General features: G+C 39.7%; 1 protein-coding gene across 3 annotated transcripts; it reads left to right on the top strand.

Moving 5' to 3' along the window:
• Positions 1-1,337: 1,337 nt before the first annotated feature.
• C3H6orf58 (chromosome 3 C6orf58 homolog) lies at positions 1,338-23,330 on the top strand. Of its 3 annotated transcripts, XM_074864765.1 has the most exons (9): positions 1,338-1,427; positions 4,388-4,448; positions 5,122-5,250; positions 6,180-6,209; positions 12,485-12,571; positions 16,599-16,783; positions 19,543-19,673; positions 20,121-20,359; positions 22,892-23,330. In XM_074864765.1, exons 3-9 carry the CDS (start codon positions 5,187-5,189, stop codon positions 23,077-23,079), a joined length of 924 nt encoding a protein of 307 aa, XP_074720866.1. In that variant the 5' UTR covers positions 1,338-1,427; positions 4,388-4,448; positions 5,122-5,186; the 3' UTR covers positions 23,080-23,330. The 3 variants fall into 3 exon arrangements, with proteins under 3 accessions (XP_074720866.1, XP_074720867.1, XP_074720865.1); XM_074864766.1 differs by lacking the exon at positions 4,388-4,448 and having other exon boundaries at positions 1,367-1,427; XM_074864764.1 differs by lacking the exons at positions 1,338-1,427; positions 4,388-4,448; positions 5,122-5,250; positions 6,180-6,209 and adding an exon at positions 7,924-8,245.
• The last annotated feature ends 827 nt before the right edge of the window (positions 23,331-24,157 follow it).

A 24,157-nucleotide genomic window follows, 5' to 3' on the forward strand; every position in this document is an offset into this window, starting at 1 on the left:
GAGGGAGACATACTTCTTTTCAATAAAGAATATTCTTATCTTCCTGATGAGAATAAAATGTGACAAATATGACTCAAGCTGAATAAGGTCATGTGCCACATTCATTTAAGAAAATGGCTCTTCAGAGTAGGCCAGGAATATTCGGGAAGCTGCACTTTTTTTTTCCAGCGAAAGCAGTGAGTCTTCAGAGGCTCTTGTTTCCTAGGAATTCCTGGGGACTAAGATGAATTCCTTTCAAACCCATTTAAAACAAAATATGTGTTTCTCTTGCATCCCTTTTATAATCCAAGGCCTAATTTTTTGGTGACACAGGGCAACGGACTAGAAAGCCCTGTCCCACAACAGTTGCCCAGTTGTGCGCTTCAGAGTTTTCATTATGGTCCCAAGCTTGGGGGCCTCTGTGGCACTTAGTCATGTTTATGTTTGCTGTGTAATATCGACACCTGTCAGCTACAAGAAATATATTTCACATGAATCTTTATGCATTGGACACTTGTATTATGGAATTGATATTGGTGTGTATGAAATCATGTCATGTGAGAAATCTCAGAAGCAGAGTCCTTAGGAGCATCCAGGTATTGGAGTTTGGGGTACAATCTAAAAAGAAATAAAAGTGAAGTGAAACAAAAGCATGAAAAAGTGGACAATGTAAATATTAGCATGCTTTCCAAAAAAGCATTCTGTTTTAAAAAATGTGTTTTCTTTCATCTCTCAACTTGGTGATGTGACATCTCTCCATACAGTACCATTAGATCTCACGTCAAAGTAATGCTAGCTTTGTTGTGCAAGTATCTGACAATACCCAGTCATTTCTCCCTTTTAATATCTGTCCATGGATATGTTTGCTCCTTACATACCTTTCCTAGGTCTATAGTATCATGATTATGTTTCAGAAATGACTGATTTATTGTAGGAAGTATATGTTAAATATACATCTTAATTTAATCAAACAGGTTTGGAATTTGTTTCTAGTGAGTTATTCACACTTCTCTAAACAAGACTGAAATCTGTTTTTCTTGAAAATCACCCTTATTTCCTCTGTCATTGTGAATGAAACAGCAGAACCAAATTACCGTGTTGTATACCAACACGGAATATCAATTAGAAACAACAAGAGTGTTATTCTTTCCCATGACAGAAGCAAAATTAGGCAATAAATGTAAGGATAATTTATACCTCCTGTCTTTTATTTTACTACATTTCTTTCCAGTTGTCTTGTACCAAAATTTATTTTTCTAGCTTACACAATAAAGACTAATTTATTTCTTTGAGAAACATTTTTGCTAGCTCTCCTTTCTTTTCTTGCAAGGAAGCTTCTCCCCTCCCCCTCCCTTTTATTTTTTCAGTCTAAGGAAAATGGCTGCAGCTGGAAGAAGATGGATCACAGTCTTCTGAAAATTTTCTCTGCAGTCTCTGAGATTCAAGAGGTGAAAATACCTTCTGATTTAAATTTCTGAATTAATTGTTTACTACTTCCAAATGGCAAAAAAGCTGTTTTGGCCCAAGTTTCTAATTGATGCTGTCATTTTACATATTTCACATAAATTAATCTGGGCGCTAGCATCTAGCTACACATTTACTGCTTTGGATGTTTATGCCTTTCTTTTAATGAATCTTTGCCATTACTCTGATTTTTTCTAATTAGTTATTCCCACTTATTCTCATTTTCATCTAATTAAAATGCCATGCTAAAAATATAAGTGAAGATTCAGTTAATTTGTCTTACAAATGGATGCATAATTAATGAAAGATTGAAGAAAAGCCAACTCACACTGTGATTCTGGTACTTTTTTCTGCAGTTTGCTCTTTCCCTAGTGATATACAAACAAACAGCCAAAAGATTTCTGTGAATTTATAAGCAGGCTTAGGGTTGCATTTGGGTAACTATCTCTGAGACAAAATAGACATATTGTCTTAAAAATTTACGATCATCTTCCTACATTAGACAATTGTTTTCAACCCTGATGATCTCAGGAATATAGCTATCTATTTTGGTTTCACCATATTTTAAATATGTGTTTCAGTGAGTGAGGGTTTTGTATGGTCTGCCTCAAAGGAATGAGTTCCATCACGTTATGAAAATAAGGCTGATGTCTTTTATGATAAGTGTTGTTGAAGATGTGATGATGAAGACTATGTATCTGAAGGTGCTAAGTACTACAGATATCTAACTCCATGATCAGTTTAACTTTCACCTTCTGAGCTGAAGATAACAAAAATATGTCAGGTTATGGTACCATCTGAACTAACCTATGAGGTAAATACACTTCCATAATAACATTATGAAAATGAAACATATAGGTTAATTAAAATTTTCCTGGTTTGGGTCTGATGGAGGGGAGGTTTGTTTGTTTGGGCTTTTTTAATCTATATATACTTTAACATTGGTCCTGCAAGCAAGCCTGCAACCCCTCCTCTGGAGCACTCTGATCTGAAAGTATACATCTGGGATAGCATCAGGTAACCATTACACATCTTGTGTGGAGGCTTGCTCCTAAATCAATATTTTTAACTTTCTGGTAGTTCATCTTCTTTTAATATTAGGGATTGGAACTCTGAAAATGTTGGATTTACACTTGTCTTTGTAGCTATTTGTCTAGCCAGTTGTTCACCCAGACAGCCTCATGATAAAATGACAGTTTCATCTGGGAAAGAAAAACTGGATATGGTAAATATACCACCACAGCTATGAATCGAATATTTCCTAAAATAGGAGTTATTGGATTTCATTTGGAACATTATTCATTATCACTTTAATATTCATTATCAATTTAATTTTAAAAACATATTTTTTTGGTGCTACTGTATATGCCCAATTCAGTAGATTACTTCTGTTAAAAAAAAAAAAAAAAAGTAAGTATTTTATTATGGCCATCCTTCATCAACAGGACCTATCAACACAATTTAAAGCCTGGATTGTCAGGATCTGCAACACAGATTACTCTTTCTGGTGAGGCAAGATCAGCAGATAACTGGGAAGGCTTTTGCAGGGGGGAGAACAGGATTAATAGATAACATGAGAATGATATTTTCCAAAGGAGAAATTTTAGGTCCAAGGATGTATGCAGGAGCCAGAATTTGAGCAGATAGCACCTCCTGCTAGGTCCATCACCCACCACAGTGTAACTTCCCCTCAGATGCATGATGCTCTTACCACAACATGTGTTGCTGCATTAGTGGTGGAGTCCACTCATGTGGCCATGGGCTTTGGCTGATGACCTTTACTCACAACCACACCTAAGAGAAGTGAAGCAGCAATTTAAAATCCCTTTTATAGCCCTGTCACAGGGTTTTGCTGGAGGACACTGGAGCCAGAGGCATCCTCCCTGCCAAATGTGAAAGGCCTGTGACAAAAAGAAATAGAAAGTCTGTTCAAAATGATAACTGCAGACAATAACAATAGCGATTGGAAAGTAACCTAAATATATATTAACTGCTACAAGTTTATCCAGCTAAATACATGAAGAATACCTTTAGCTAGAGTGCAATCTTGTTTTCCTGGAACAGTTTGTAGTCAAGCAGCACTCACAATCACTGGTGGAAGTGTCAGAGCATGAAAAAAGGGTGGCAGGTGACAGGGGGTCTCATCCAGACCAATATCCCATCTAGGTGAAAACTCATTCTTCTTCCTCTTTAGGACATTTGCCCTAAAAGAAAGTGGGTGAACCTTTCCTTTCAGTGCTGTTTTACATGACTGAAGTATAGCTATATCCCCACATTACCTGAAGGTTTTCTCACCTGCAAAGCTCTGCGTCAGTTCTGAGTTCATTCCAGTGAGGGTACTGATGCCTCTTCCTCACTGGCTTGCCAGTTCCTTCCTCAGTGTGTCCGATCAGTACTAATGAACTTTATAGTTTTGATAGTTTTGGGGCTTAAACATGGGCTGTCATTTCTTGTTACAGTCACAGAATCACAGAATCATCAAGGTTGGAAAAGACCTTGAAGATCACCTAGTCCAACCATTAACCTAACACTGACAGTTCCCAACTACACCATATCCCTAAGCGTTATGTCGACCCTACTCTTAAACACCTCCAGGGATGGGGACTCCACCACCTCCCTGGGCAGCCCATTCCAACCCCTAACAACCCCTTCTGTAACGAAATGCTTCCTAATATCCAGACTAAACCTTCCCTGGCGCAACTTGAGGCCATTCCCTCTTGTCCTATCACTTATTACTTGGTTAAAGAGGCTCATCCCCAGCTCTCTGCAACCTCCTTTCAGGTAGCTGTAGAGGGCGATGAGTTCTCCCCTCAGCCTCCTCTTCTCCAGACTAAACAACCCCAGTTCCCTCAGCCGCTCCTCATAAGACCTGTGCTCCAGACCCTTCACCAGCTTTGTTGCCCTTCTCTGGACACACTCGAGTAATTCAATGTCCTTTTTGTAGTGAGGGGCCCAAAACTGAACACAGGAATCGAGGTGCGGCCTCACCAGTGCCAAGTACAGGGGTAAGATCACTTCCCTGTCCCTGCTGGCCACGCTATTTCTGATACAAGCCAGGATGCTGTTGGCCTTCTTGGCCACCTGGGCACACTGCTGGCTCATGTTCAGCCGGCTGTCAATCAACACCCCCAGGTCCCTCTCTGACTGGCAGCTCTCCAGCCACTCCTCCCCAAGCCTGTAGCGCTGCTGGTGGTTGTTGTAGCCAAAAAGTCACTTCAGGTAATCTAATGAATGCTTATCAGCTTTTCTTGGAGCAAACTCTGCAGCCCAGCTGAAAACTACAGTGCTCTGTGTTAAACTTGACAGCAATTATATATCAGATCTGAATTTACCATCTATCACTATCTACAATCTTTTCCAGGACTTGCTTCTGTTACAATGTCTGTAAGAGCACAGCCATACTGAGTAACTGGTAGAATACTTATTAAGAGAGTGGTGAATAGAATAGTGATGTTGACATTACTAATAGTCTTTCTTAACCCTCCATGTATTTGAAATGCTGACATCCCTGAAGGGATGTTATGACTCAAGACCGGACACCTACACCACTCCAGTGCAACTGATGTCATGTGAATCCTCCCCTCTCACAGCTCAGGGCAGCAAACCAACAGGACTGGATTCCAAGCTGGAATTGCTGACATTACTAATAGTCTTCCTTAATCTTCCACTTGCTTAAAGTGCTGACATCCCTGAAGGAATGCTATGACTCAAGACCCAACACCTACTGGAGTGCAACTGATGTCATGAATCCTCCCCTGTCCCCGCTCAGGGGAGCAAACCAACAGGGCTGGATTCCAAGCTGGAAAGGTCAGTGCAGAGGTTTCTCAAAAGAAAGGTGAAGTCTTAGAAAAGCTTCAGCAACTTATTTACCCACACACATAAGTGGGAAAATAGTGTAAGAGCTATAAAATTAATTATAATATTTTGCAGGAAGAATATTTTTATTATTTTGATTTAAAAATTATTCTTGACTCTTTAAAGATTAATTTTAAAAAATTATTCTTGACTCTTTAAAGATTAAGTGGGTTGTTGAGTCCTTTTGTTATCATAATAAGGCAAAAGGCTCAAACTTCAAAAAGTGAAGGAATTCAGCAGAGTCTGTCTAGTAGGCATATTCTTGGTTTATGTTATTCACTATTTAGTATAGAGCACAAATTATTTTTTTTATCAGCTTGCTCAAAATTGATATAAGGCAAGCATTATGTCATTAACTTATCTTAATTCTTTATTATAAGTCTTTTGAGAAAGTATGTTTTTGCATCCAGACTAGTAATTCATATTTGCTTGCCTGCCCAGACTGGTGTTAATAGGGTTTGCCTTTCTAGATGGCAGAGCAGGAGGACAGATTTTCATGCACAATAAAGTTCCACACAAACATGAAACTGGTCAATTTACTACATGTAATCTGCCATGAGGATGTAAATATATGGTATCTCTGTGGAAAATGAGGATGTTTATTCACATCTCTTTACCTTAGGCACGCAATGTGAAATCACTCATGTAATATGAATGACTGGTATCTCTCACTAGGAGAATTCAAACTCTCCTCCTTGATTATAGAAAGGCAGAGAGAGTTTAGACTCCCAAATTGGACATTTCTTTCAGTGATGGTAAAAATAACCCCCACTGTTACTCCTTCATGTTCCCAACTAGAATTTCTGCCCTAGTGTAATGATGATCTTTGTGCCTTTTGTTTCATAGAATCACAGATTTCCTCCATATATCTTGTCCCCTAGCTAACGCCTTTCACCATCTTTGTTTTTCAGGTAAGCCTTGCTGCCCATTACCTCAATTAGAGCTGAATATATATATATATATATATATATATATATAAAAAACAACACAGTTCTTGGCATTTATCCTCAGGATTATTTTATAGAATGTCTTCTTTTAAGAAAAAAAACAATTACCTTTGAAAACATTTCTGAAATTATTATATAAAACCAGGTAAAAACAATATTTATTTCATTTAATATAAAAGTATTTTCTATGTCTAAAGCTAAACTTGTAATTTCAACTCCCTCTACAGTCAGTCAAGAGCAATACATCTCTCAGTGGTGTATTCTAAATGATTTACATTCTGGACATGCCCAATTCTCTATTTTAGCTATCGAGGGAGTTTACATAGCTAAGTTAATGTTCAAATGTCCACAGTTAGGTTACATAAATCCCATCTATAAAAACTTAATTAAATAACAACCTGATTATTCGAAATGTCTGTGAGGCAGCATGATTAGGAAAAGTGTTCTCAGATCTGTACTAATCTCTGTTGAACATTGATTGTTTTTCAAAAACCTTTGGGTTTCTGTCTCAGTAGCGGAGCCAAAAATAAAAAGTTACCAGTGAAAAATTACACTATTTACCTGAAAGTCTCCTTAATTAATAGAGAAGATGGAAAATATTCTAACTGAACTGATATATTTCTTTTAAGTTTACTGTCTGAAGTTTGTAGGCAATTTTGACTTGCTCTTATCCAGTGTTTAAGGTACTTTAAACACACAAAACCCAACCAAAACTCACAGAATTACTTCAAAGAAAATGGGCATTTGCAATTTTTCTCATGCAAAAGAAAGACTACAGAGATAACAAATGATGTGGTTGTTTGCTGAGTGCTCTTTTGTAACCATTGTTTATCTGAGAAAAAGCAGCTGAAGGTTATAAAGTCCTAGAAGTAGGTGAGGTGAAGGTAGCTGGACAGTTTCCTTTCTGTTGGAGTGTAACTTAGTCAGAAACTGATTTAATCAGTGGAGGGGTGGCCTTTGTATTCCCTTTGCAGTCTACAAGACCATGGAGGTTTAGTAGTAGACTTTAGGTCTTTATGATGACCATTTCCACACAAGACAAACAAACATTAAAAATACAGCTAATCAGGTGCTGCAGGGCCTGCAACCAGGCTGATTTGGCTACTTCTAATGCTCCTACAACCTGAAGGCTGCAGACAGTTGTCCAAAGGCCAAAAGACAAAAGTGCCAATGGCAGCACCCTCCATATGTCACTGCTGCTCCTTGGTTGGCACCTGGAGCCCTCTTCAGAGCACCTCAACCCTAAGCTAACCCTGACTATGTCTGTTTGGGGGTGAGCTGTATTGCACAGCTGTTCCTTCTTTACCCAAAGGAACTAGGCAGGCAAAGGGAAGGTGACAGCTAGTAAGAAACACAGGGACAAAAAGGTTTATAGCATGATTGTACAATCAGTACTGTAGCACCTCAGCCCTTTGGGAGGGTGGATATACCTCATGGGCAGCACAGATTTGGACATTTTCTGGTCAGACTGATCCATCTTAAACATCTGCTGCTGCTCCCCATGGGGAGGACAGAGCATTACTCACAGCTTGCTAATCTGGCAACTCCACGTCAGGGTCACCGGAAAGAGGGAAGGGAGATGGAGACGTCTGTATCTGAGTCACCCTTTTTTGCCCAGCCCTCACCTTTCATGATAAAAGCCCTGCAGCCACAAACACCTGGGTCACAAACCTTCACAATGTGTCCCTACTTTGGCATACATGCTCTTCTTATAATGACTGTTACCCTGAGTCCAGCAACTGCCACAGCACAAAGTGAAGAAGATGCCACTGGAGAAGTTGTCTATCCCCCTCTGTGGGACCTTGCCCCTGAAAACCTGCTGGATTTCCTAGTAAAGAACAACAAAATTATCATCAATGCTTGGAACTATCAAGAACGACTGGGAGTGTATAAGAACTTACTAAACTCTTCAGCCAAATATTTTACTGCCTTTGGATCCCAAAATTTTGGCAATATTCTATGGGGATTACCATTGCAGCATGGGTGGCAATTTCGTACAGGTATGAGTTATGTCCTTAAGCTGCTGGAACAACAAAGTGTTTACAGACCCACTTTGGGTCATCCTTTCCAAGGTTTCTGCCTTGCAAGCCCAGTATAGCCACGGACAGTGTAGATTTTGACATACTGAGCTAAACTGTCAATTTGAAAAAGAAATCCTTGCCTTGCTGAGCAATAGGTATGAAACTTTCTAATAGCAAAACAGGACTGGTCAGAATCCAGAAGATCTGTGGTATAGATGGGCAATATTTCAGTTATCTGAAAACCTTTGAAAAAAATATTCCCAGTTACTTCAGTTTATAGGAGGTAGATTTCAGGGCCTGCACTCTGCAGTGTTGTTCTTAGATTGTTAACTAATAAGCTTTCTTTGGTTGTTAATGTTATGATATTCTGTTGGTGGTTTGAGTTTAATTTCTAATAGATAGTTGAAAGTCCCCCTCTCCATCTGAGAATTTGTTTTCATTTGCTATTTTTGATGAGTTTAGGAGTAATCTCATTATTTTCTAAATATGTATTTTTACAAAAATTAAAGTTTTTTCTATTTGTTGGGGGTGGGTTTGTTTGGTTTGGTTTGGTTTTTTAAATTATGTCCAAATTCTAATTCTGGTCGTTATCTGGGGTAGTCATTCTTGTTTGCTTGTTGGCCATGTCAGGGAAGCAGACAGAAACACGTGTGAAAAGTCCCTTGAGGCTCCCTTGAGGCTAAGGCTGCAATATCTTATCGAGGGCTTTATCAGAGAATGTGTTCTCCCACATGCTGCTTCACATGAAGCAGGCAGTGAGGCTTTCCATTCAAAGCCAGAGTTGACTTGTCTTGTTCTAGCAAACAGGAGAAGTGGAAAAAAGGGAATAAGAGTAAGTGATGTTTTCAGGAACTTGTGCCTGGTGGTAACCAGACATAAGAAAATGCCCCTGTCTGCCTGGTCTTTTCTTTACTGGTTGTAATCTGTAGTTTCGTGAGGTGGTGAAGCTGTATGTTTGGAAGAAGACAGAGATGCTGCAGCTGGTGGCGAAGGAAAGCTGCGAGCATTTAGTCACACCTAGTGGAAAATTAACTGCTAAGCCAAAATAAAGAAAAGGAGGTAGAAGAAGCAAAATACAAGCAGGCAACTAGCTGGCAAACAGACAGCAGCAAGGAGAATTTGACTGGAGTTTAGGCAAGCATTTTTCTCTTTCCCTTCTTTATATAAAGGTAAAGAAAGAGAAGATGAAGAGGATGGTTGGTGCAGCAGGAGAGTTGACAGTGTGTGGCAGAGGCAAAGATGACTGTATGTGGAAGCTACACTTGGGTGGTGACCTGCTGGAAAAGATCTAGTTATGTAGTGTGGCCTCATCCACAAAGTGAAGATGTGTCTGGTTGCAATGACAGTTCCCAAATAGAGATGGGGGACATGGTAAGTGAGAGGAAGATTTGCACCTAGTTGCACAGACAGGTAAAGACCTACTGTCACCTTCCAAAGAGTCATAGGACTGGTCCTTAGACAAGGAGATATATTTTTTGAAATTACATGATCAGGTTAAAAAAATAGTAGAAGGAGAAATATCACATGGCTGGAAAGAGTTTTACAGTAAAAAAAGTGAGAAGTTGAGCAATAAATGGATAAGGGGTAAAGAAAGACATAATTTTGGTGCATACAGTAGTGAGGTTAGCAACTAATAGCAACCTAATACAGATAGGCAGCTGGGCTAGATTAGTGAGGAATGACTGAAGCATTTGTATATTGACACAATAAGCCTGGGCAGATAAAAGCAGGATTTGAATTCATGATGCAAGACAGCAGAGCCTTGAAAATACTAGAAAAATTGTTGAATTAACAATTCTGTCTGGTCATGAAATTTAAGTTGCTGAGAAAATGTTTGTGTAGATATGGTCCTACATAAAGCATAAAGAGCAAGTGAAGTTGCTACTTAGTAAGAGTGGTACAAAGATTTGCAATAATCTACTCATGGGCATAAAATGAAATCAGTAATTTGCCTAAATTTACTTACAGTAGAGACAATGATGTTGAAACAGCATGGCTGATAGGAATGAGATTGTGGAAATAGAAATTGTCACTTGGGAGATGGAGCTAAACTGAGAATCCTACCTACAGACTGAGGAAACTAGATAGTTTCTACCCCCACTTGGAAGAACTGACATATAGAAGTACAAATTCAGAAAGATTCATGTGGTATTGTACATCCAAAGAGTGGAAAAGGTTGTACCTACACTTAAGAAGAAGGAAAAATGGGATAAGGACAAAAAAATATTTATTTTTCTTACATTAGCAGTAGATGAGATGTTAGAATAAGTATAGAGGAAAAAATATTTAAAGACACGGATCTAAATAGGAAAAGAGATAAAGCACGGCTTACGTGAATCGAAGGTAGATTGTGTCAGACTAACTCGGTATCTTCTTTTATGATATAAGTGATGTTTTACCAAAGTCCAGAAATGCATTTCCTCCCTTTGTAAAATCAAAGCATAGAATGAAAGTTTTTAATGACAATTTACAAAATAAGGATGAAACAGGAAATTGCTAATCTGGTAAAGGAACAACTGAAGGAGAATTTAGTGACCAATGTTGCTAAGGGAAGTCTACAGCTAAATGGAGGATATGCTTAGAGTTCTTCAATTATCACTCTTGAGAACAACTGCATTTAGCTTTTTCATTATCAACCTTGCCGCGAAAAATAGCAGAGAAATCTTGCTGGTGAGGTTGCACATAGTTGCTAATGACATACAGCTGGGAGGCACTATCAGTACAGAGAAAGGCACAGACAGCTTCAGTAGACCTAAGACTGAAACAGCAATCATGTGAAGCACGGGGAAAAGGAGGGAGCAGAGACAACAAAACTGGAGTGTAGACCTGGAAGTGGGGTTAGTGCTTCCAGCTCCAAGTAATTTGTACGTATCTTATAATTATCATCAATACTGCCCAGGACTCTTCATTTTCCCCAAACACCTAGGCTAGCAATCTTTGGTAAATCTCACATACAATTCTTCAGCAACATTTTGTCTTATTTTTCTTCTCCTTTATCCTTCCCATTCATCCCCTTTGCACACCAGGGAACTACTGCTGCCTATTTCTGACACCCTGTGTAGAATCTTGGAAAAAAAAAATCTTTCTGTAAATATTAAAAAATATCATTTTTCATCAAAAAAAAATCCCGTTGAACTACATTCCTCACCACTGCAAGTTCATGCTCTCATGCTCTGCTACTGAAAGATACTGGCTTGAGCAGCTAGCATGCCCCAAAGCATAAGCTCTGTCCAGTCAGCTAGAGAGAATAATTAGGATAATCTGTATGCACATGGTTCATGATCATCTCTTCTTCTCGAGTAAAAAGTATCAGAAAACTTGGTTTGGTTTTTAAAGAATGTAATGAGGTTTAGTTCTAATCTGACAGAAATTACACTGTCATTATTCACCTGACTTGTCAGAAAGTAAGTCCTCTGCAGGTCAGAGTTTGGGAGCTTCTGGAATAGCTCATATCATTGGACCTGACCATGGTAATTTCATGTCACATGCTCAAAGCAGACTTCCTGGCTCACTACATGACTAATTACTGCATGATGTACATGTGCATTATGCTTTCAGAAATTAGGCTGTTTCTCCATGTCACGTGGTTAAAGTAAAATATGCCTTACATGCTGTCATGAATAATTGTGAAATGTCTTGCATGTTTGCTACAGCACAGATGCTTGAAAACCCTGCTAATCAGATACAACAACATTTACATGCTTAGCTTCACAGTAAGGCCGTGTTTGTATGTATCATTAAACTGGAAGGAATTCTGTATCACACAACCCAATTAGGTGAGACAATTACTAGCACATTTATTTGTGCTATTTTGCTCGTTAAGCAGCTCTCCTAAACTAGCAGCCCTGCATCTATTGGAAATGATGCAACAGCTATGCATGTGTTTATGTCCGTATGTGCATGTATATTTATATCTTCATAAAAATATCACTGCAATGTCCTACTTTCAGACAGTTCCATAAATTCTCAGAATACATTTACAGTGAGGAATAAATTGAATTGTAAAACACAATCAAATTACTATGCACTGCATGAAGTATTGGCTGAGAAATTCAACTACTCTAGGAACAGTAGTTTATGAAGAAAAACAACAGTAATTGTTCTGCTTCTCTGAGCAAAATTCTGCATGCTTTACTCCTATATTTTTTTTCATCTCAGTGGGATTTCTTGTGGAAAAAAGATTGAGAAGTATTTGGTGTATTCTTTCATTTGATTCAGGCAGATTAGCAGATCCTTCCCATGTGACTTCCTGTGGTTATGAAGGTGAAGACCTCCTGTGCATATCTGTAAGAAGCTGGTGGTCCTGTAAGTATATGGTATTACACTGTTCTTCTCCAAAATGTGATTAGTGTCCTAGAAGGCAATTTAGAATCCTTTTTCCCCTTAGACTTCTATATTACAAAGTAATTTCAGTGTTACATAATTTTCCATCAAAAAGTTGCAGCAAGACATCTAAGTGTGAGTAAATGAAAGTTAATTGACTTTGATAACTTATTTGAGGGGGGAAAAAAAATGCAAATTTTCAGCCTTAAAAATGTTTGATGGGTATCTGTATTTATAGACATTTGTAGAAATTACAGTTTTCAATTACTCCAGAGCAGAGTTGTTCAGTTTAGATGCTAGTACTTCAAACTAAAACAGTGTGAGAATGCCTTGTGTCACCTTGGTAATACAAATCTGACAGGATGTTTCTGCCTTCAGTTGCACCTCCACAACTTCACTGTGTCCAGTAGGCTACAGAGAATAAAATAAAGGGAGAATTTGTGCCCATAATATCCAAATAACTTCATTATCTTCACTACGCTGACATTTATCCAGCTGGGTTTCAAGTATTCAGCTAAAACTTGGTTAATACTTTGACCTGGTGTACATGAGCCACAAGACAATTTTTGTTCACTTTAATATTGGCTTTGGAGTTATAGCAGGTTGAAATTCCATTAAATTTTTTTCATTATTCTAGTAAGTAGCAACAAATTGAAGATACTGACAAAGAGAGAAGTGTAAAGATCTGAATTTCCACTGTCAATGCCCCTGACATTTTCAGTGCTTTCCTCAATATCTCTAAAAATACACATCCAGATAATTCAGTCTTTCCAAAAATGGAAACATCCAAAATTCTTGGATGCATTTGATAATTCAGGCCATTCATGTGTTGCCCCGTTGAACAGGAAGGATCAAGTTAATACATGGTTTCTCTTAGCCTGAGAGACACAAGAATTTAATTTGTAAAAATGTATATCATAGGTGTAACAGGAGAATGGGTCTATCCATTACACCTAAGTACATATGTATTGCAGGAAGCAGTGTCTTCTCAGTGATGGTGGTATCAGATTTGGAATCTCCTTTGCACTATGCAGTGCAGAGAAAAGGCAAAGTGACAAACTCTACTGCAGGATCAGCTGTGAGCTAACTTAGCCATATGTGCTGTTGGCATCACTCCTGATACATGTGGCAGAGCACCTTATCCTCCTGTGGGACATAAGGGTAGGTCCACTGTCAGGATCTGAAAGAAATAATTGTGTGTGAGACAAGATCCTATAACCATGTTTTTACATAGAAAGGATAAAACATTATTTCCACTTCTGTCTAAGAGCTTTGCAGAAGAGGAAAGGAGGGAATCTGGAATGCCACATGCAACTCAAGGGTATACATTTATTGTTGCACAGGACAGCCCAGTGAATAAGATTTGTATCATCAATAGAAAAAGCACCCATACTACAATTCTCCCTATCTCAAGTTCAAGAACATGTGTTGCCTATTCCCCTCTGGTATTTTTACATCCAGTGTCTATATAGAAACAGTTTCCTCAAACAACAATGCATACCTGGATTTCTGCAGTGTTCATTTTACAAGGCTGATTTTTTCTAAGCCCATGAAAAAAATTAAATAACCATTAAACTTTCTAATTTGATTAATCAAAAAATATTTAATTAATTTGCCTACACAAATTGAATATATCCAAATAGAATCCCCAAAATGGTGATTTTGCTTCCATTTTTCAAAACCTGAATGAACATGTTATTTAAAAAGAAAAGATTCCCTTTATCTCTATTCTGAGTCAAAGTCAATATTTTTAGATAGTTTTTTCTGAAACTGGAACTCTGACTCTTTTAGAAAGTTTATATTCTATTTTTAAAGAAATGGAATTGACAGATAGGGTGGAAGGAAGAAAGACAAGACCAACCTATAGATTACAATCACTACTTATATCTGAAGGCAATAAAATGATGGAAATATTTTCTTTTTAAGGAGGTAAAAGGCCTTGTAAGTCCTCCAGTTTAAACATTCTTTCCCTTCTTAGGGATGGGAAAGTCTCATGTTCTTTTTCCTGTAGCACTTTTTCCCTTCATCAGTTCTGTCCCTTGCTCCCTCATCTTTCCTGATGTCCTGTCACAAGTACCCCTTCCCATCAGACCTGCTGGCAGGTTTTTAGCACACAGCTCTGTCCCTTCCTTGCCACATGAGTACTAGAGGCCCTTTGAATGAAGCTTCTGCCTGTGAGCAAGCAATTAAATGTATATATCTTCAAGTGAACAAAAGCATAAGCACAGAGTAAATTTAAAATGTAAATTTAAAGTAAAATCAAAGCTCACTGTGATACTCACTCCAACTTCAGTTTCCCATCTCTGTGGGTGGCTAGCACTAAATGCTCAGTGGGAAGGTGTCCCATGCAGTGGCAAGCATCAAGGGTCAACGCATAGCCCTGTGCAAGCAGGGGACCTTCCTGGAATAGAAACCACCACCTTTACTTTCTCAGTGTTTGCATTCCTACTCTTCGCTTACTTCTAAACACTGCACATTTGCTTGATAACAATTTTGTTGCCTCCAAATATGTATAAACTCAGCTTTGATTTACCCTATTGTAGCAGGAACAAGAAAAAAGTCTTTCAGACTGCACAGAAATATCTTTTACTGTTCTGAGGATGTAAGTGGTTTCGGTGGCCTTCAGGGCAGCTCTCTCTGGCATGAGTAGTCATACGAAGCCAGGAATGAGCTTAAACCAGACACTCACATTTAATGCACCCCAAGGTGTATGAGACACTCCCTGCTTAAGAACTTCAGCCCTTTTTGCCTAGAATAATATTCAGTATAGTCCTTTCCTGTACTGTTTTCTGCCCTACAAGCTACCAAAGCAGGTACAAATATGTAATATATACAAGCCCACTTAAAAGAATGTACGTACTTTCTAATGTGAAATCCAATTTTCAACACTTCTCATGAAAATAGTGAACAAGGAACAAGGTCCAGCTTAGCAATGACTCCCAGTGCGACACTGTCTTCTCATCAGGGGAGACTTTTCCTTTGCTTTTCTGACTGCCCATACATTTCCTCCTGAATTCCCAGTCAGGCCCACATACAGGAGGTGGAACAATGGTTTCCCATGAGTAGGACAGGTGTGTGTGGTAGGTGGTCAGGTTTTGATGATTTTAGTCCTTGCTGCTGAGACTGCGTACAAAATACCTAGGCAGTGCTTGGCCCTGAGACCAAGCACGAGCAAATGACTTCTCAGCACAACGTGTCAGGACTACTCACCCAAGAGGGAGAACAGCTGGTCTCCAGGCTCTTCTTGACTGGAAGCTATTAAATTTTATTTCTACAAAGAGAACACAATTAAAAGGAGAATTTAAAATCCTCCTTTCAAATGAGGAATATCAAATAGCCCTATGGGCACTCACTCTCACTGGAGCTGAGGTTCAGCACAAGTGAGAACTGAACCTGGGTTTCCTACATGCTGGGTCTGACTGCTTCAATTTATGAATCAGACCAAAGGAAGCTGTCAACATAAAATAAACCAAAACAAACAAACAGAGGTAATTTCCAAAAAATCTTCAGTAAGTGAAATCTTTTTAAAAAGCAAAATTATTATTTTCCAGTAAAATATCAGCAGTGTTTGCCTTTTCCTTTCTTATATGCCTAGGATGCATAGAACAGGGTTTTTTAAAATTAAAACAATATTCATGGAGTACCCCTTAGTCTTTCTGTACTTAGCTCACAAGTAATATTTGAGAGACTTTTGATGTCCTGTCCATGACAACCTATAAAGATCTAAATTTTTTCAGCTCTTTGTACTTTTCTGCAAAGTATAGCACTATGCCAGCTCATGCAAGGGTATTAAAGGACAATATAAAAATGAATATTACAAATATTACAAATCATACCTAAATCAATGCAGATATCATCATCAGTGCATTTCAGTACATGTATCCCACTGCTGAACACAGCTGTATCAGTGACAATTTGAAATGATTGCATTTAGTATGAGAGAGTGTTCATTTCTCTATGTGGGAATTTTTCACTTGCTTGTGGTCCTCCTTTTTAATTACTGTTACAGGTATGAATTACTACCTGGCTGTCATACCCTTTCTGGGGGCAGTGGAGGCTGGCCTCTTTGGGCAGCTGCAGTACGAGATAGAAATATTGCCCCCAGAGGAGAGAAGAGCTGATTTCTGCTATAGTGTTGCCGACTGCTGGTCTCGCATTCCCAAGCTAATGGATGACTGGAAGGCCTATTTTGAAGTAAATAATTTTACTTTTTTTTTTCATAGTTTGTAGGAAATAATACCAGAATATTACCTTTAAAAACTATTATTACTGTTATTTGTAAGATTCAGAGATCTTGGCTTGCTTTCAATAACAGCTTGATGTGAAAGTAACAAGCAGGAAAAATGAAAAGCACAACATAGTGAGTCAGAGATAAGAAGGCCAGGATTTTTACAGGTTATGGATTTTTTCCTTCCTTTAAGATAATTCTCTATTTTCTAGCCTGTCCCAAGAGACTCTTTTGTTAAGTTATATTTGTATTCTTCCCATACGGCTTATGTTAGCAATGCAAAATAAACATGTGAAATAGAACATTACCCTTGAGAAATGGCCTTGCATTGGTTTTATAAGGTTCATTTATTCATTTAAACATCTAAAAAACTGAAAATGCTGAAACTTCATTCAGAAGGACACTTTTTTATGCAAGTAGATAGTCTCTTTCCTCCTCATTCAGCTGTTCCCTAATCCCAAAGATGACAATATTACTTACTTCTTAGATTATTTTTATAGATAAACTTCTATAATCAACATTTTTGTTGGCAGTCAAATCATAGAAGCATAGAATGGTTTGGGTTGGAAGGTACCTTAAAGATCATCTAGTTCCAACCTCCCTGCCATGGGAAGGGACACCTTCTTCCACTAGACCAGGCTGCTCAAAGCCTCATCCAACCTGACCTTGAACACTTCCAGGGAGGGGGCAGCCACAGCTTCTCTGGGCAACCTGTTCCAGTGTCTCACCACCCTCACAGCAAAGAATTTCTTCCTTATATCTAATCTAAATCTACCCTCTTTCAGTTTAAAACCTCATCCTAGTACTACATTCCCTGATAAAGAGTCCCTCCCCATCTTTCCTGTAAGCCCCCTTGAAGTACTGGAAGGCCACTCTAAGGTCTCTCCGGTGCCTTCTCTTCTCCAGGCTGAACAACCCCAACTCTCTCAGCCTGTCCTCATCAGGGAGGTGCTCCAGCCTCCTGATCATTTTCATGGCCTTCCTCTGGATCTGCTCGAGCAGGTCCATGTTTTTCTTATGTTGGGGGCCTCAGAACTGGACACATTACACCAGGTGGTGTCCCATGAGAGCAGACTAGAGGGGGAGAATCACCTCTCTTGACCTGCTGGCCACACTTCTCTTGATGCAGCCCAGGATATGGTTGGATTTCTGGGCTGCGAGCACACATTGCAGGCTTATACTGAGTTTTCCATCCACTAATACCCCCAAGTCCTTCTCCGCAGGGCTGCTCTCAATCCACTCATCTCCCAGCCTGTATTTGTGCTTGGGATTGCTCTGACCCATGTGCAGGACCTTGCACTTGGCCTTGTTGAACTTCATGAGGTTTGAATGGGCCCACCTCTCAAGCCTGTTAAGGTCCCTCCCTTCCCTCCAACATGTTGACTGCACCACACAGTTTGGTGTCGTTGCTGAGGGTGCACTCAATCCCACTGTCCATGTCTCCAACATGTTAAACAGCGCCGGTCTCAGCACTGACCCCTGAGGAATACCACTTGTCAGTGCTCTCCACTTGGACATCAGGCCGTTGACCACAATGTTTTGAGTGCGACCATCCAGCCAATTCCTTATGCACTGAGTGGTCCATCCATCAAATCCATGTCTCTCCAATTTAGAGATAAGGTTGTCACGTGGGACAGTGTCAAATGCTTTGCACAAGTTCAGGGAGATGACATCAGTTGCTCTTCCCTTGTCCACCAGTACTGTAACCCTGTCTTAGAAGACCGCCAAATTTGTCAGGCACTATTTGCCCTTAGTGAAGCCATGCTGGCTGTCACCGATCACCTCCTTATTTTCCATGTCCCCTAGCATACTTTCCAGGAGGGTTCGCTCCATGATCTTGTTGGGCACAGAGATGAGACTGACTGGCCTGTAGTTCCCTGGGTGTTCTCTATTTCCCTTTTTAAAAATGGGGGTTATGTTTCCCCTTTTCCAGTCAGCGGGAACTTCATCAGACTGCCACAGTTTCTCAAATATGATGGATAGTGGCTGAGCCACTTCATCCACCAGTTCCTTCAGGACCCTTGGCTGCATCTCATCAGGTCCCATGGACTTCTGCACCTTTAAGTTCCTTAGATGATCTTGAACCTGATCTTCTCCTACAGTGAGACAATCAAATAATTGATAATGATCAGAAAATATAAACCATAAGTCCCTCTTGGCAACTGTGGGTGAGGGTAGAGGTTTTAGGAGCAAGACTGCATTTGTTTTCTTAAGATTATTTTTCCTAAGCAGTATGTTTCAGAAGTTATTATAAAAGAGCTACTCCTCAGATAGCCATGATAATAACCATTAAGGATAATTTTCTTACTTTCTGAAAATCTTCAGAATGTTGTAGCTGAAAGAGTATAAACAGGTTTTCAGGGAATCCAATATTTCAGCACAGAAGTTTCCATGGCACTCAGATACTAAAGTCCACTGAATTATTGTAGCAGAATACCTAAATTATGTGGATAAAACTCTCGTTCTGTTGAAGTCAAAGAACTGCAACTCCTGTTAATTTCAGTGGGGATATGTATTCACTTTATACATCTATATTAATCATCTTTTTGTCCCTATATCAGACATTATAGTTACTTGCAAAGCAGCACATTCTAATTACTCAAAAGCTATTTCCCTTAGCTTACAAGCTTACTATTTTGTGAGGTATGTGCATAAGTCTAAAAAATCCATTGGGTTTAAACCTCCCCCCTGTTTCTCTGTCTTTTTTTCCTCCCTGTTGCTGCAGTATCTGTTATCTACAGAACACAAAGCTATGAACCCTGCAACCTCCTCCTTCAAACTGGATCATGCCCTTCACCTCATGTGGAGGGCACACGTCGCCTCCATTGCTTACGCGCTGCCCAAGTTCCAGGACAGGTATGGGGATGAGAGAGGTGGCCAAGGAGGATCTTCCCACCTGCATGCCTTTTTGGAAGGATAGTATCCCAACAAAGCCTGCATGAGCTTTCTTACTTTAGGCCTCTACTTTTTAGTCTCTGCTCTTCCTTCTGCTCTCTTGGAACATGGGATGACCAGAAAGAGATCACTGCCCAGGCTGCAATGGGTGGGCAAGCTGTGGGCTTAAAATGAGATGCTGATTCCTTTCTGGGAGCCAGCGCCTGAGTCAGGAGCTGTGTTTAGTCTGGGCAGAGGCAGTGATGACAGGAGAAATTAGGTGTGAAGTGCTGAAGGAGGTTTTAAGTCACTGGCAGAGACCACTCAGGTTTTTATACTGAACAAAACACATTTGGGATAAATGATTGACTAACATGTTCTACAGCGGATTTCAATTATCAGTTACACTTTTATTTTAATCTCTTTCAGTTTAAAATATCTCTCTGATCCAGAAGCAAATTTTGGTGAAGCCTGGGCTGATGCTGTAGATTTCATTGCAGCCACACACTTCTCTACAGATTTACTGACCACAAATAACTTCCAAGCTTTCCTGCCCCAGAGGATGCTCGTTGAAGGAGATGTCCTCCCATCCATTAGTGACTTCAGTCCACAGCAAAACAGAGTCCTGCTTTCAATGAGAGCGCTTCACAAAGCTAATCAATTAACAGGTAGGAGCCTGACCTACAATGTCTTATTCTCTTTTTCTATACCTTTCTCCATATGAGCACAGTGATTTTTGGTATAAAATAGTATAAACACTTCCTAGAGACTAATGGTAAAACAGTACAGCTAAAAATACAACCATAAGTAAACAACACACCAGAGATCAAATGCAGCGATGGGATAACACTGATGATATGCAGTGAGGATTTCACATGAGATGAATGCATTGTTTGTTGGACCAGATGATCTTACTTTTTTCCCTCCAGTTTTCGCAGGAACTTTAAAAACACAGACAATAGTCTGTGTTTCACCAGTTAAATCTGGAACCATTAAAGCTGTAAATGAAGTTCCATGATTCTGCGAAGTTGTTAGATCAGTTGAGGTCATTACAAAAAAATGGGCAAATGATCATGAACAACAGTCTGTGTGTCCACAAGTATTCTAGTTTTGTTTTTTCGTTTTGTCTCAATCCTTGTTTTAACAGAGAATATCATCTGTCCCAGCAAAACTGTATTCTCAGACAATGCTGGCTTCATCACGTTCACTAAAATAAGTTGTGCATCACCATCCAGCGGTGACAGTCAGAATTACACTCTTCTGAGGTTCATTCGTAGATATTGCTGTGTTGGATGTTTTTATTTGTCCTTTGTGAAGGAACGTTACTTAGAATTTTTAAATGAAAATACAGTATTAAAAATACACTGAAAAACTAGTATCCAGAGCTATGGCATTTGTTTTGCGATCCTCTTCTCCTGTCCATAGATTTCAGTGAAAATTCTCTCACTAGTTGTATTTGTAGCTGAAAAAGATGTGTGATGAAGATATTCTGTGTTACAGAAGAGCATCCTCACATCACAGAGTGCTTCCCTCACACCTTCGACATAGCATTATTCCTCGAAGTCTGAATAAGAATCTTAACAGCTCTATCCCACGCCTGGTAGTCTATGCCATAGGTCAGGGTTTCTTGACCTACCTCCAGGATGGGAGGGGACACAGCAAGGAAAAGCACAACCAGCAGGGCAGCAAGGAGGGAGTAGAGCACCAGGGCAACAGAGCAGATGAGGGCAGCCCTGGAGGGAGAAAGGAAAAGAGGTATGGATGCTGAACATGGTAGAGGGAAGGAAAGAGGGATGAAGAAGCTTCATGCAGTTGCAGCCATAATGAAGTCCATAGCTGAAATCCCTTGCTTTGCATGTGGGAGATTTCCCTGACTCTGCTTTGAAGGGATGGGTTTTGCATTCAGCTGAGAGTTAAATGCCAGCTAACTCAAACTGGTGACTGACTTGTTGATCAGAAAAGGAGCTTTAAACTAAGTTTGACTTGGGTCTGGATCCACAGCCTCAGTGGGGACCTGAAACACTAGATCTTATTGCTGCAAAACTCAGATAACAAAATGTGACATACTGTTTTTGTAGAGTCGAATCCCTCAAACTTTTAAATACATCCTGTGAGATGTAGATTCCTCTTCCGGTGCTGCAAACTTCAATAGCAGATAGAGGGTCTCAGTACCTCTTAGGACAGGATCCTGTCCAACTCAGCATGAGATTTGATTTCTTGATTCAGAGGTTGATTACTCTTTATTTACCTCTAGCTGCCTCTGCCAGTCCAGCAGGGACCTGTATTGAGAGAGTGCTGTGCTACCTCTAAAAATTCTCAACTCATGAACAGTCAGAAGCTTTATTTTTATGCTCCTCCCCTCACCAATATCCAAAGGCAGAACAGCAGATGCCTTGTTATTCGAGATCTTTCCTGCTGTCCTCACGTTTTGTGTGGTCCTCCTGTGGTCCACCTAGGCAAGAGGACCATTTGCTGCCTTCTCCTCTAAACTCCTCACCTTCCTTGTACAATACTGTGCAAAGTCAATTGTAAACTGTTGACAATTTAATACAAACGGATGTTTTGCAGGAGAATAAACTCCTCTTGGTTTTCTAGTAGATTTTTTTTACCCTAAAATTTCCTCTGTGGACCCTTTGTCCACCATAAAGATCATCAGTGAGAGGAGTGGGGAGCAGGCAATGACTATCCTGCAAACTGGTGCTAATGCTGGACTGGTCAGGCACACTTCCTAGAGAGCCACTGCTTATTGCCTGGATTAAAATATCAGGATCATTTTCTTCTTTAGCTTGAGGCCTCAGCTGGCAGAAGTGCAAATTCTTGGTTGCTTTAGAGTAAAAACAAAGATGTGTATAATTATAACTACCAGGCCACTGCTTCATAAGCCATGAAGCTATATGCAATTGCAGAACAAGACCTTAACATGTGTCTTAAATCATTTTGACTTGCAACCCTGGTGACAAGGGAACAAGCCCAGTTGTCTATCAGTACGAAGGATTCTGAGCTGAATGAATAGCCTGCATCTCCCTACACAGCTGTAGGCAATTATTACCCCATTGGCACACTCCAGCTTTGTCTACATTTCACTGTCCACAGGAGAGTGATGGGTGTTTGTTGCCAGATGTGTGCTTCATCTCTTGTGTGCCATGAGCTACATGGACTCCATGTTAATTTGACTATGTCATGTTGTGTTTCTTTCCAAGGAGGACTGCTGCTGAAACTCTGGCAAAAGGTAATGTCTACTGAAGCAGGAAGAAAAATGGGCCGAAAACTGATTGAATACTTGGCTTCCAGCAAGAAGTTTGACCCAGTGGAAATATATAATGATTTGAAAGGAGCGGATTTGACAGTGCCCCGTTTCTTGAGAAAAAGCAGTTCCAACATTGATTGATTTAATGTTTTAGCAGATATGGGTCTGGTAATCTGGCTTTGGTAATTTCTTACAGCAGGATTTCCTGAGTAGCCATGTGTGCATCTCTCTCATATTGAATCAATATTTTTATCCTTAATATTCCTAATTATTTCATTTGTCTAACTCATTTCCGTATAAATAAAATGCCTCACAGAAAGTATTTTTTTTTTTAATTTTATAAATAATGTATCATTACTGGAGACAAAATTAAATAAAGGCAAATTATATTCTATTTCAGACTGTTTTTTCCCTATGTACAGGGATCCCACCAGATATTTAATTACTCGGGTCCTTGATGGTCTAGCAGATGATCATCCAAAACTTTTCTTTGAAGTTCTGATCCAAAACCAATACCCCAACTCCTTCCCACCGAAGCTGTTATTTTGCAGACCAGCTGCAATCAAATTTGAAGCTTTCAGGCTTATCAGATTAAAAGCTTGAGTACAGATGGATTCCCTCAGAATGCTGCTTTGCAATGAGTAAGGACCTTATGTGGTACCGTGGAGTCAGTCCTGAGAAAAGTCCTGAAGCAAATGAGTTTATTCCATAGCAGCTCTTACATGACCAACAGAGATTTCTGTTATTTGATTCATTTCACTTACTTCAAGAAAACATTGATCTATCTACCGATTTATGTGATTACATAGTCTGCATAGCCACAGGTTGCTTTTCCATTCCCTCATGTCTAATGCTTCTTGTTGCAGTGTGTCATATGTCAGATTTGATTACTGAGGAAGAGATGAACTCACACTGTTCGCACTCCCACGCCTGGTGTGTTCAGACCCAAGTGCTGATCCAAGTCTCGGGATCAGAGGTTGTGGAGAAGTGGGACAGGTGTCCTGCAGGCAGACAGGGGTTGAAGTTTCTTAGGAAATCTGCTGACTTGGATCCTCAATCCTTATGAAAACTTCCCCTGGAAAACAAGCATGGCTAGATCTCCCTTTCCGTGGTGGAGAGCAGGGGATGGCCACTGCCTATCAGATTATAGCTTTCACTACAGCGTAGTTAAAAATAACACAAGCCTTAAACTCATAATTCAAAATGAGAGCAAGCAGCT

Source organism: Strix uralensis, chromosome 3 (genome assembly GCF_047716275.1).
Source record: "Strix uralensis isolate ZFMK-TIS-50842 chromosome 3, bStrUra1, whole genome shotgun sequence".
NCBI lineage: Eukaryota > Metazoa > Chordata > Aves > Strigiformes > Strigidae > Strix > Strix uralensis.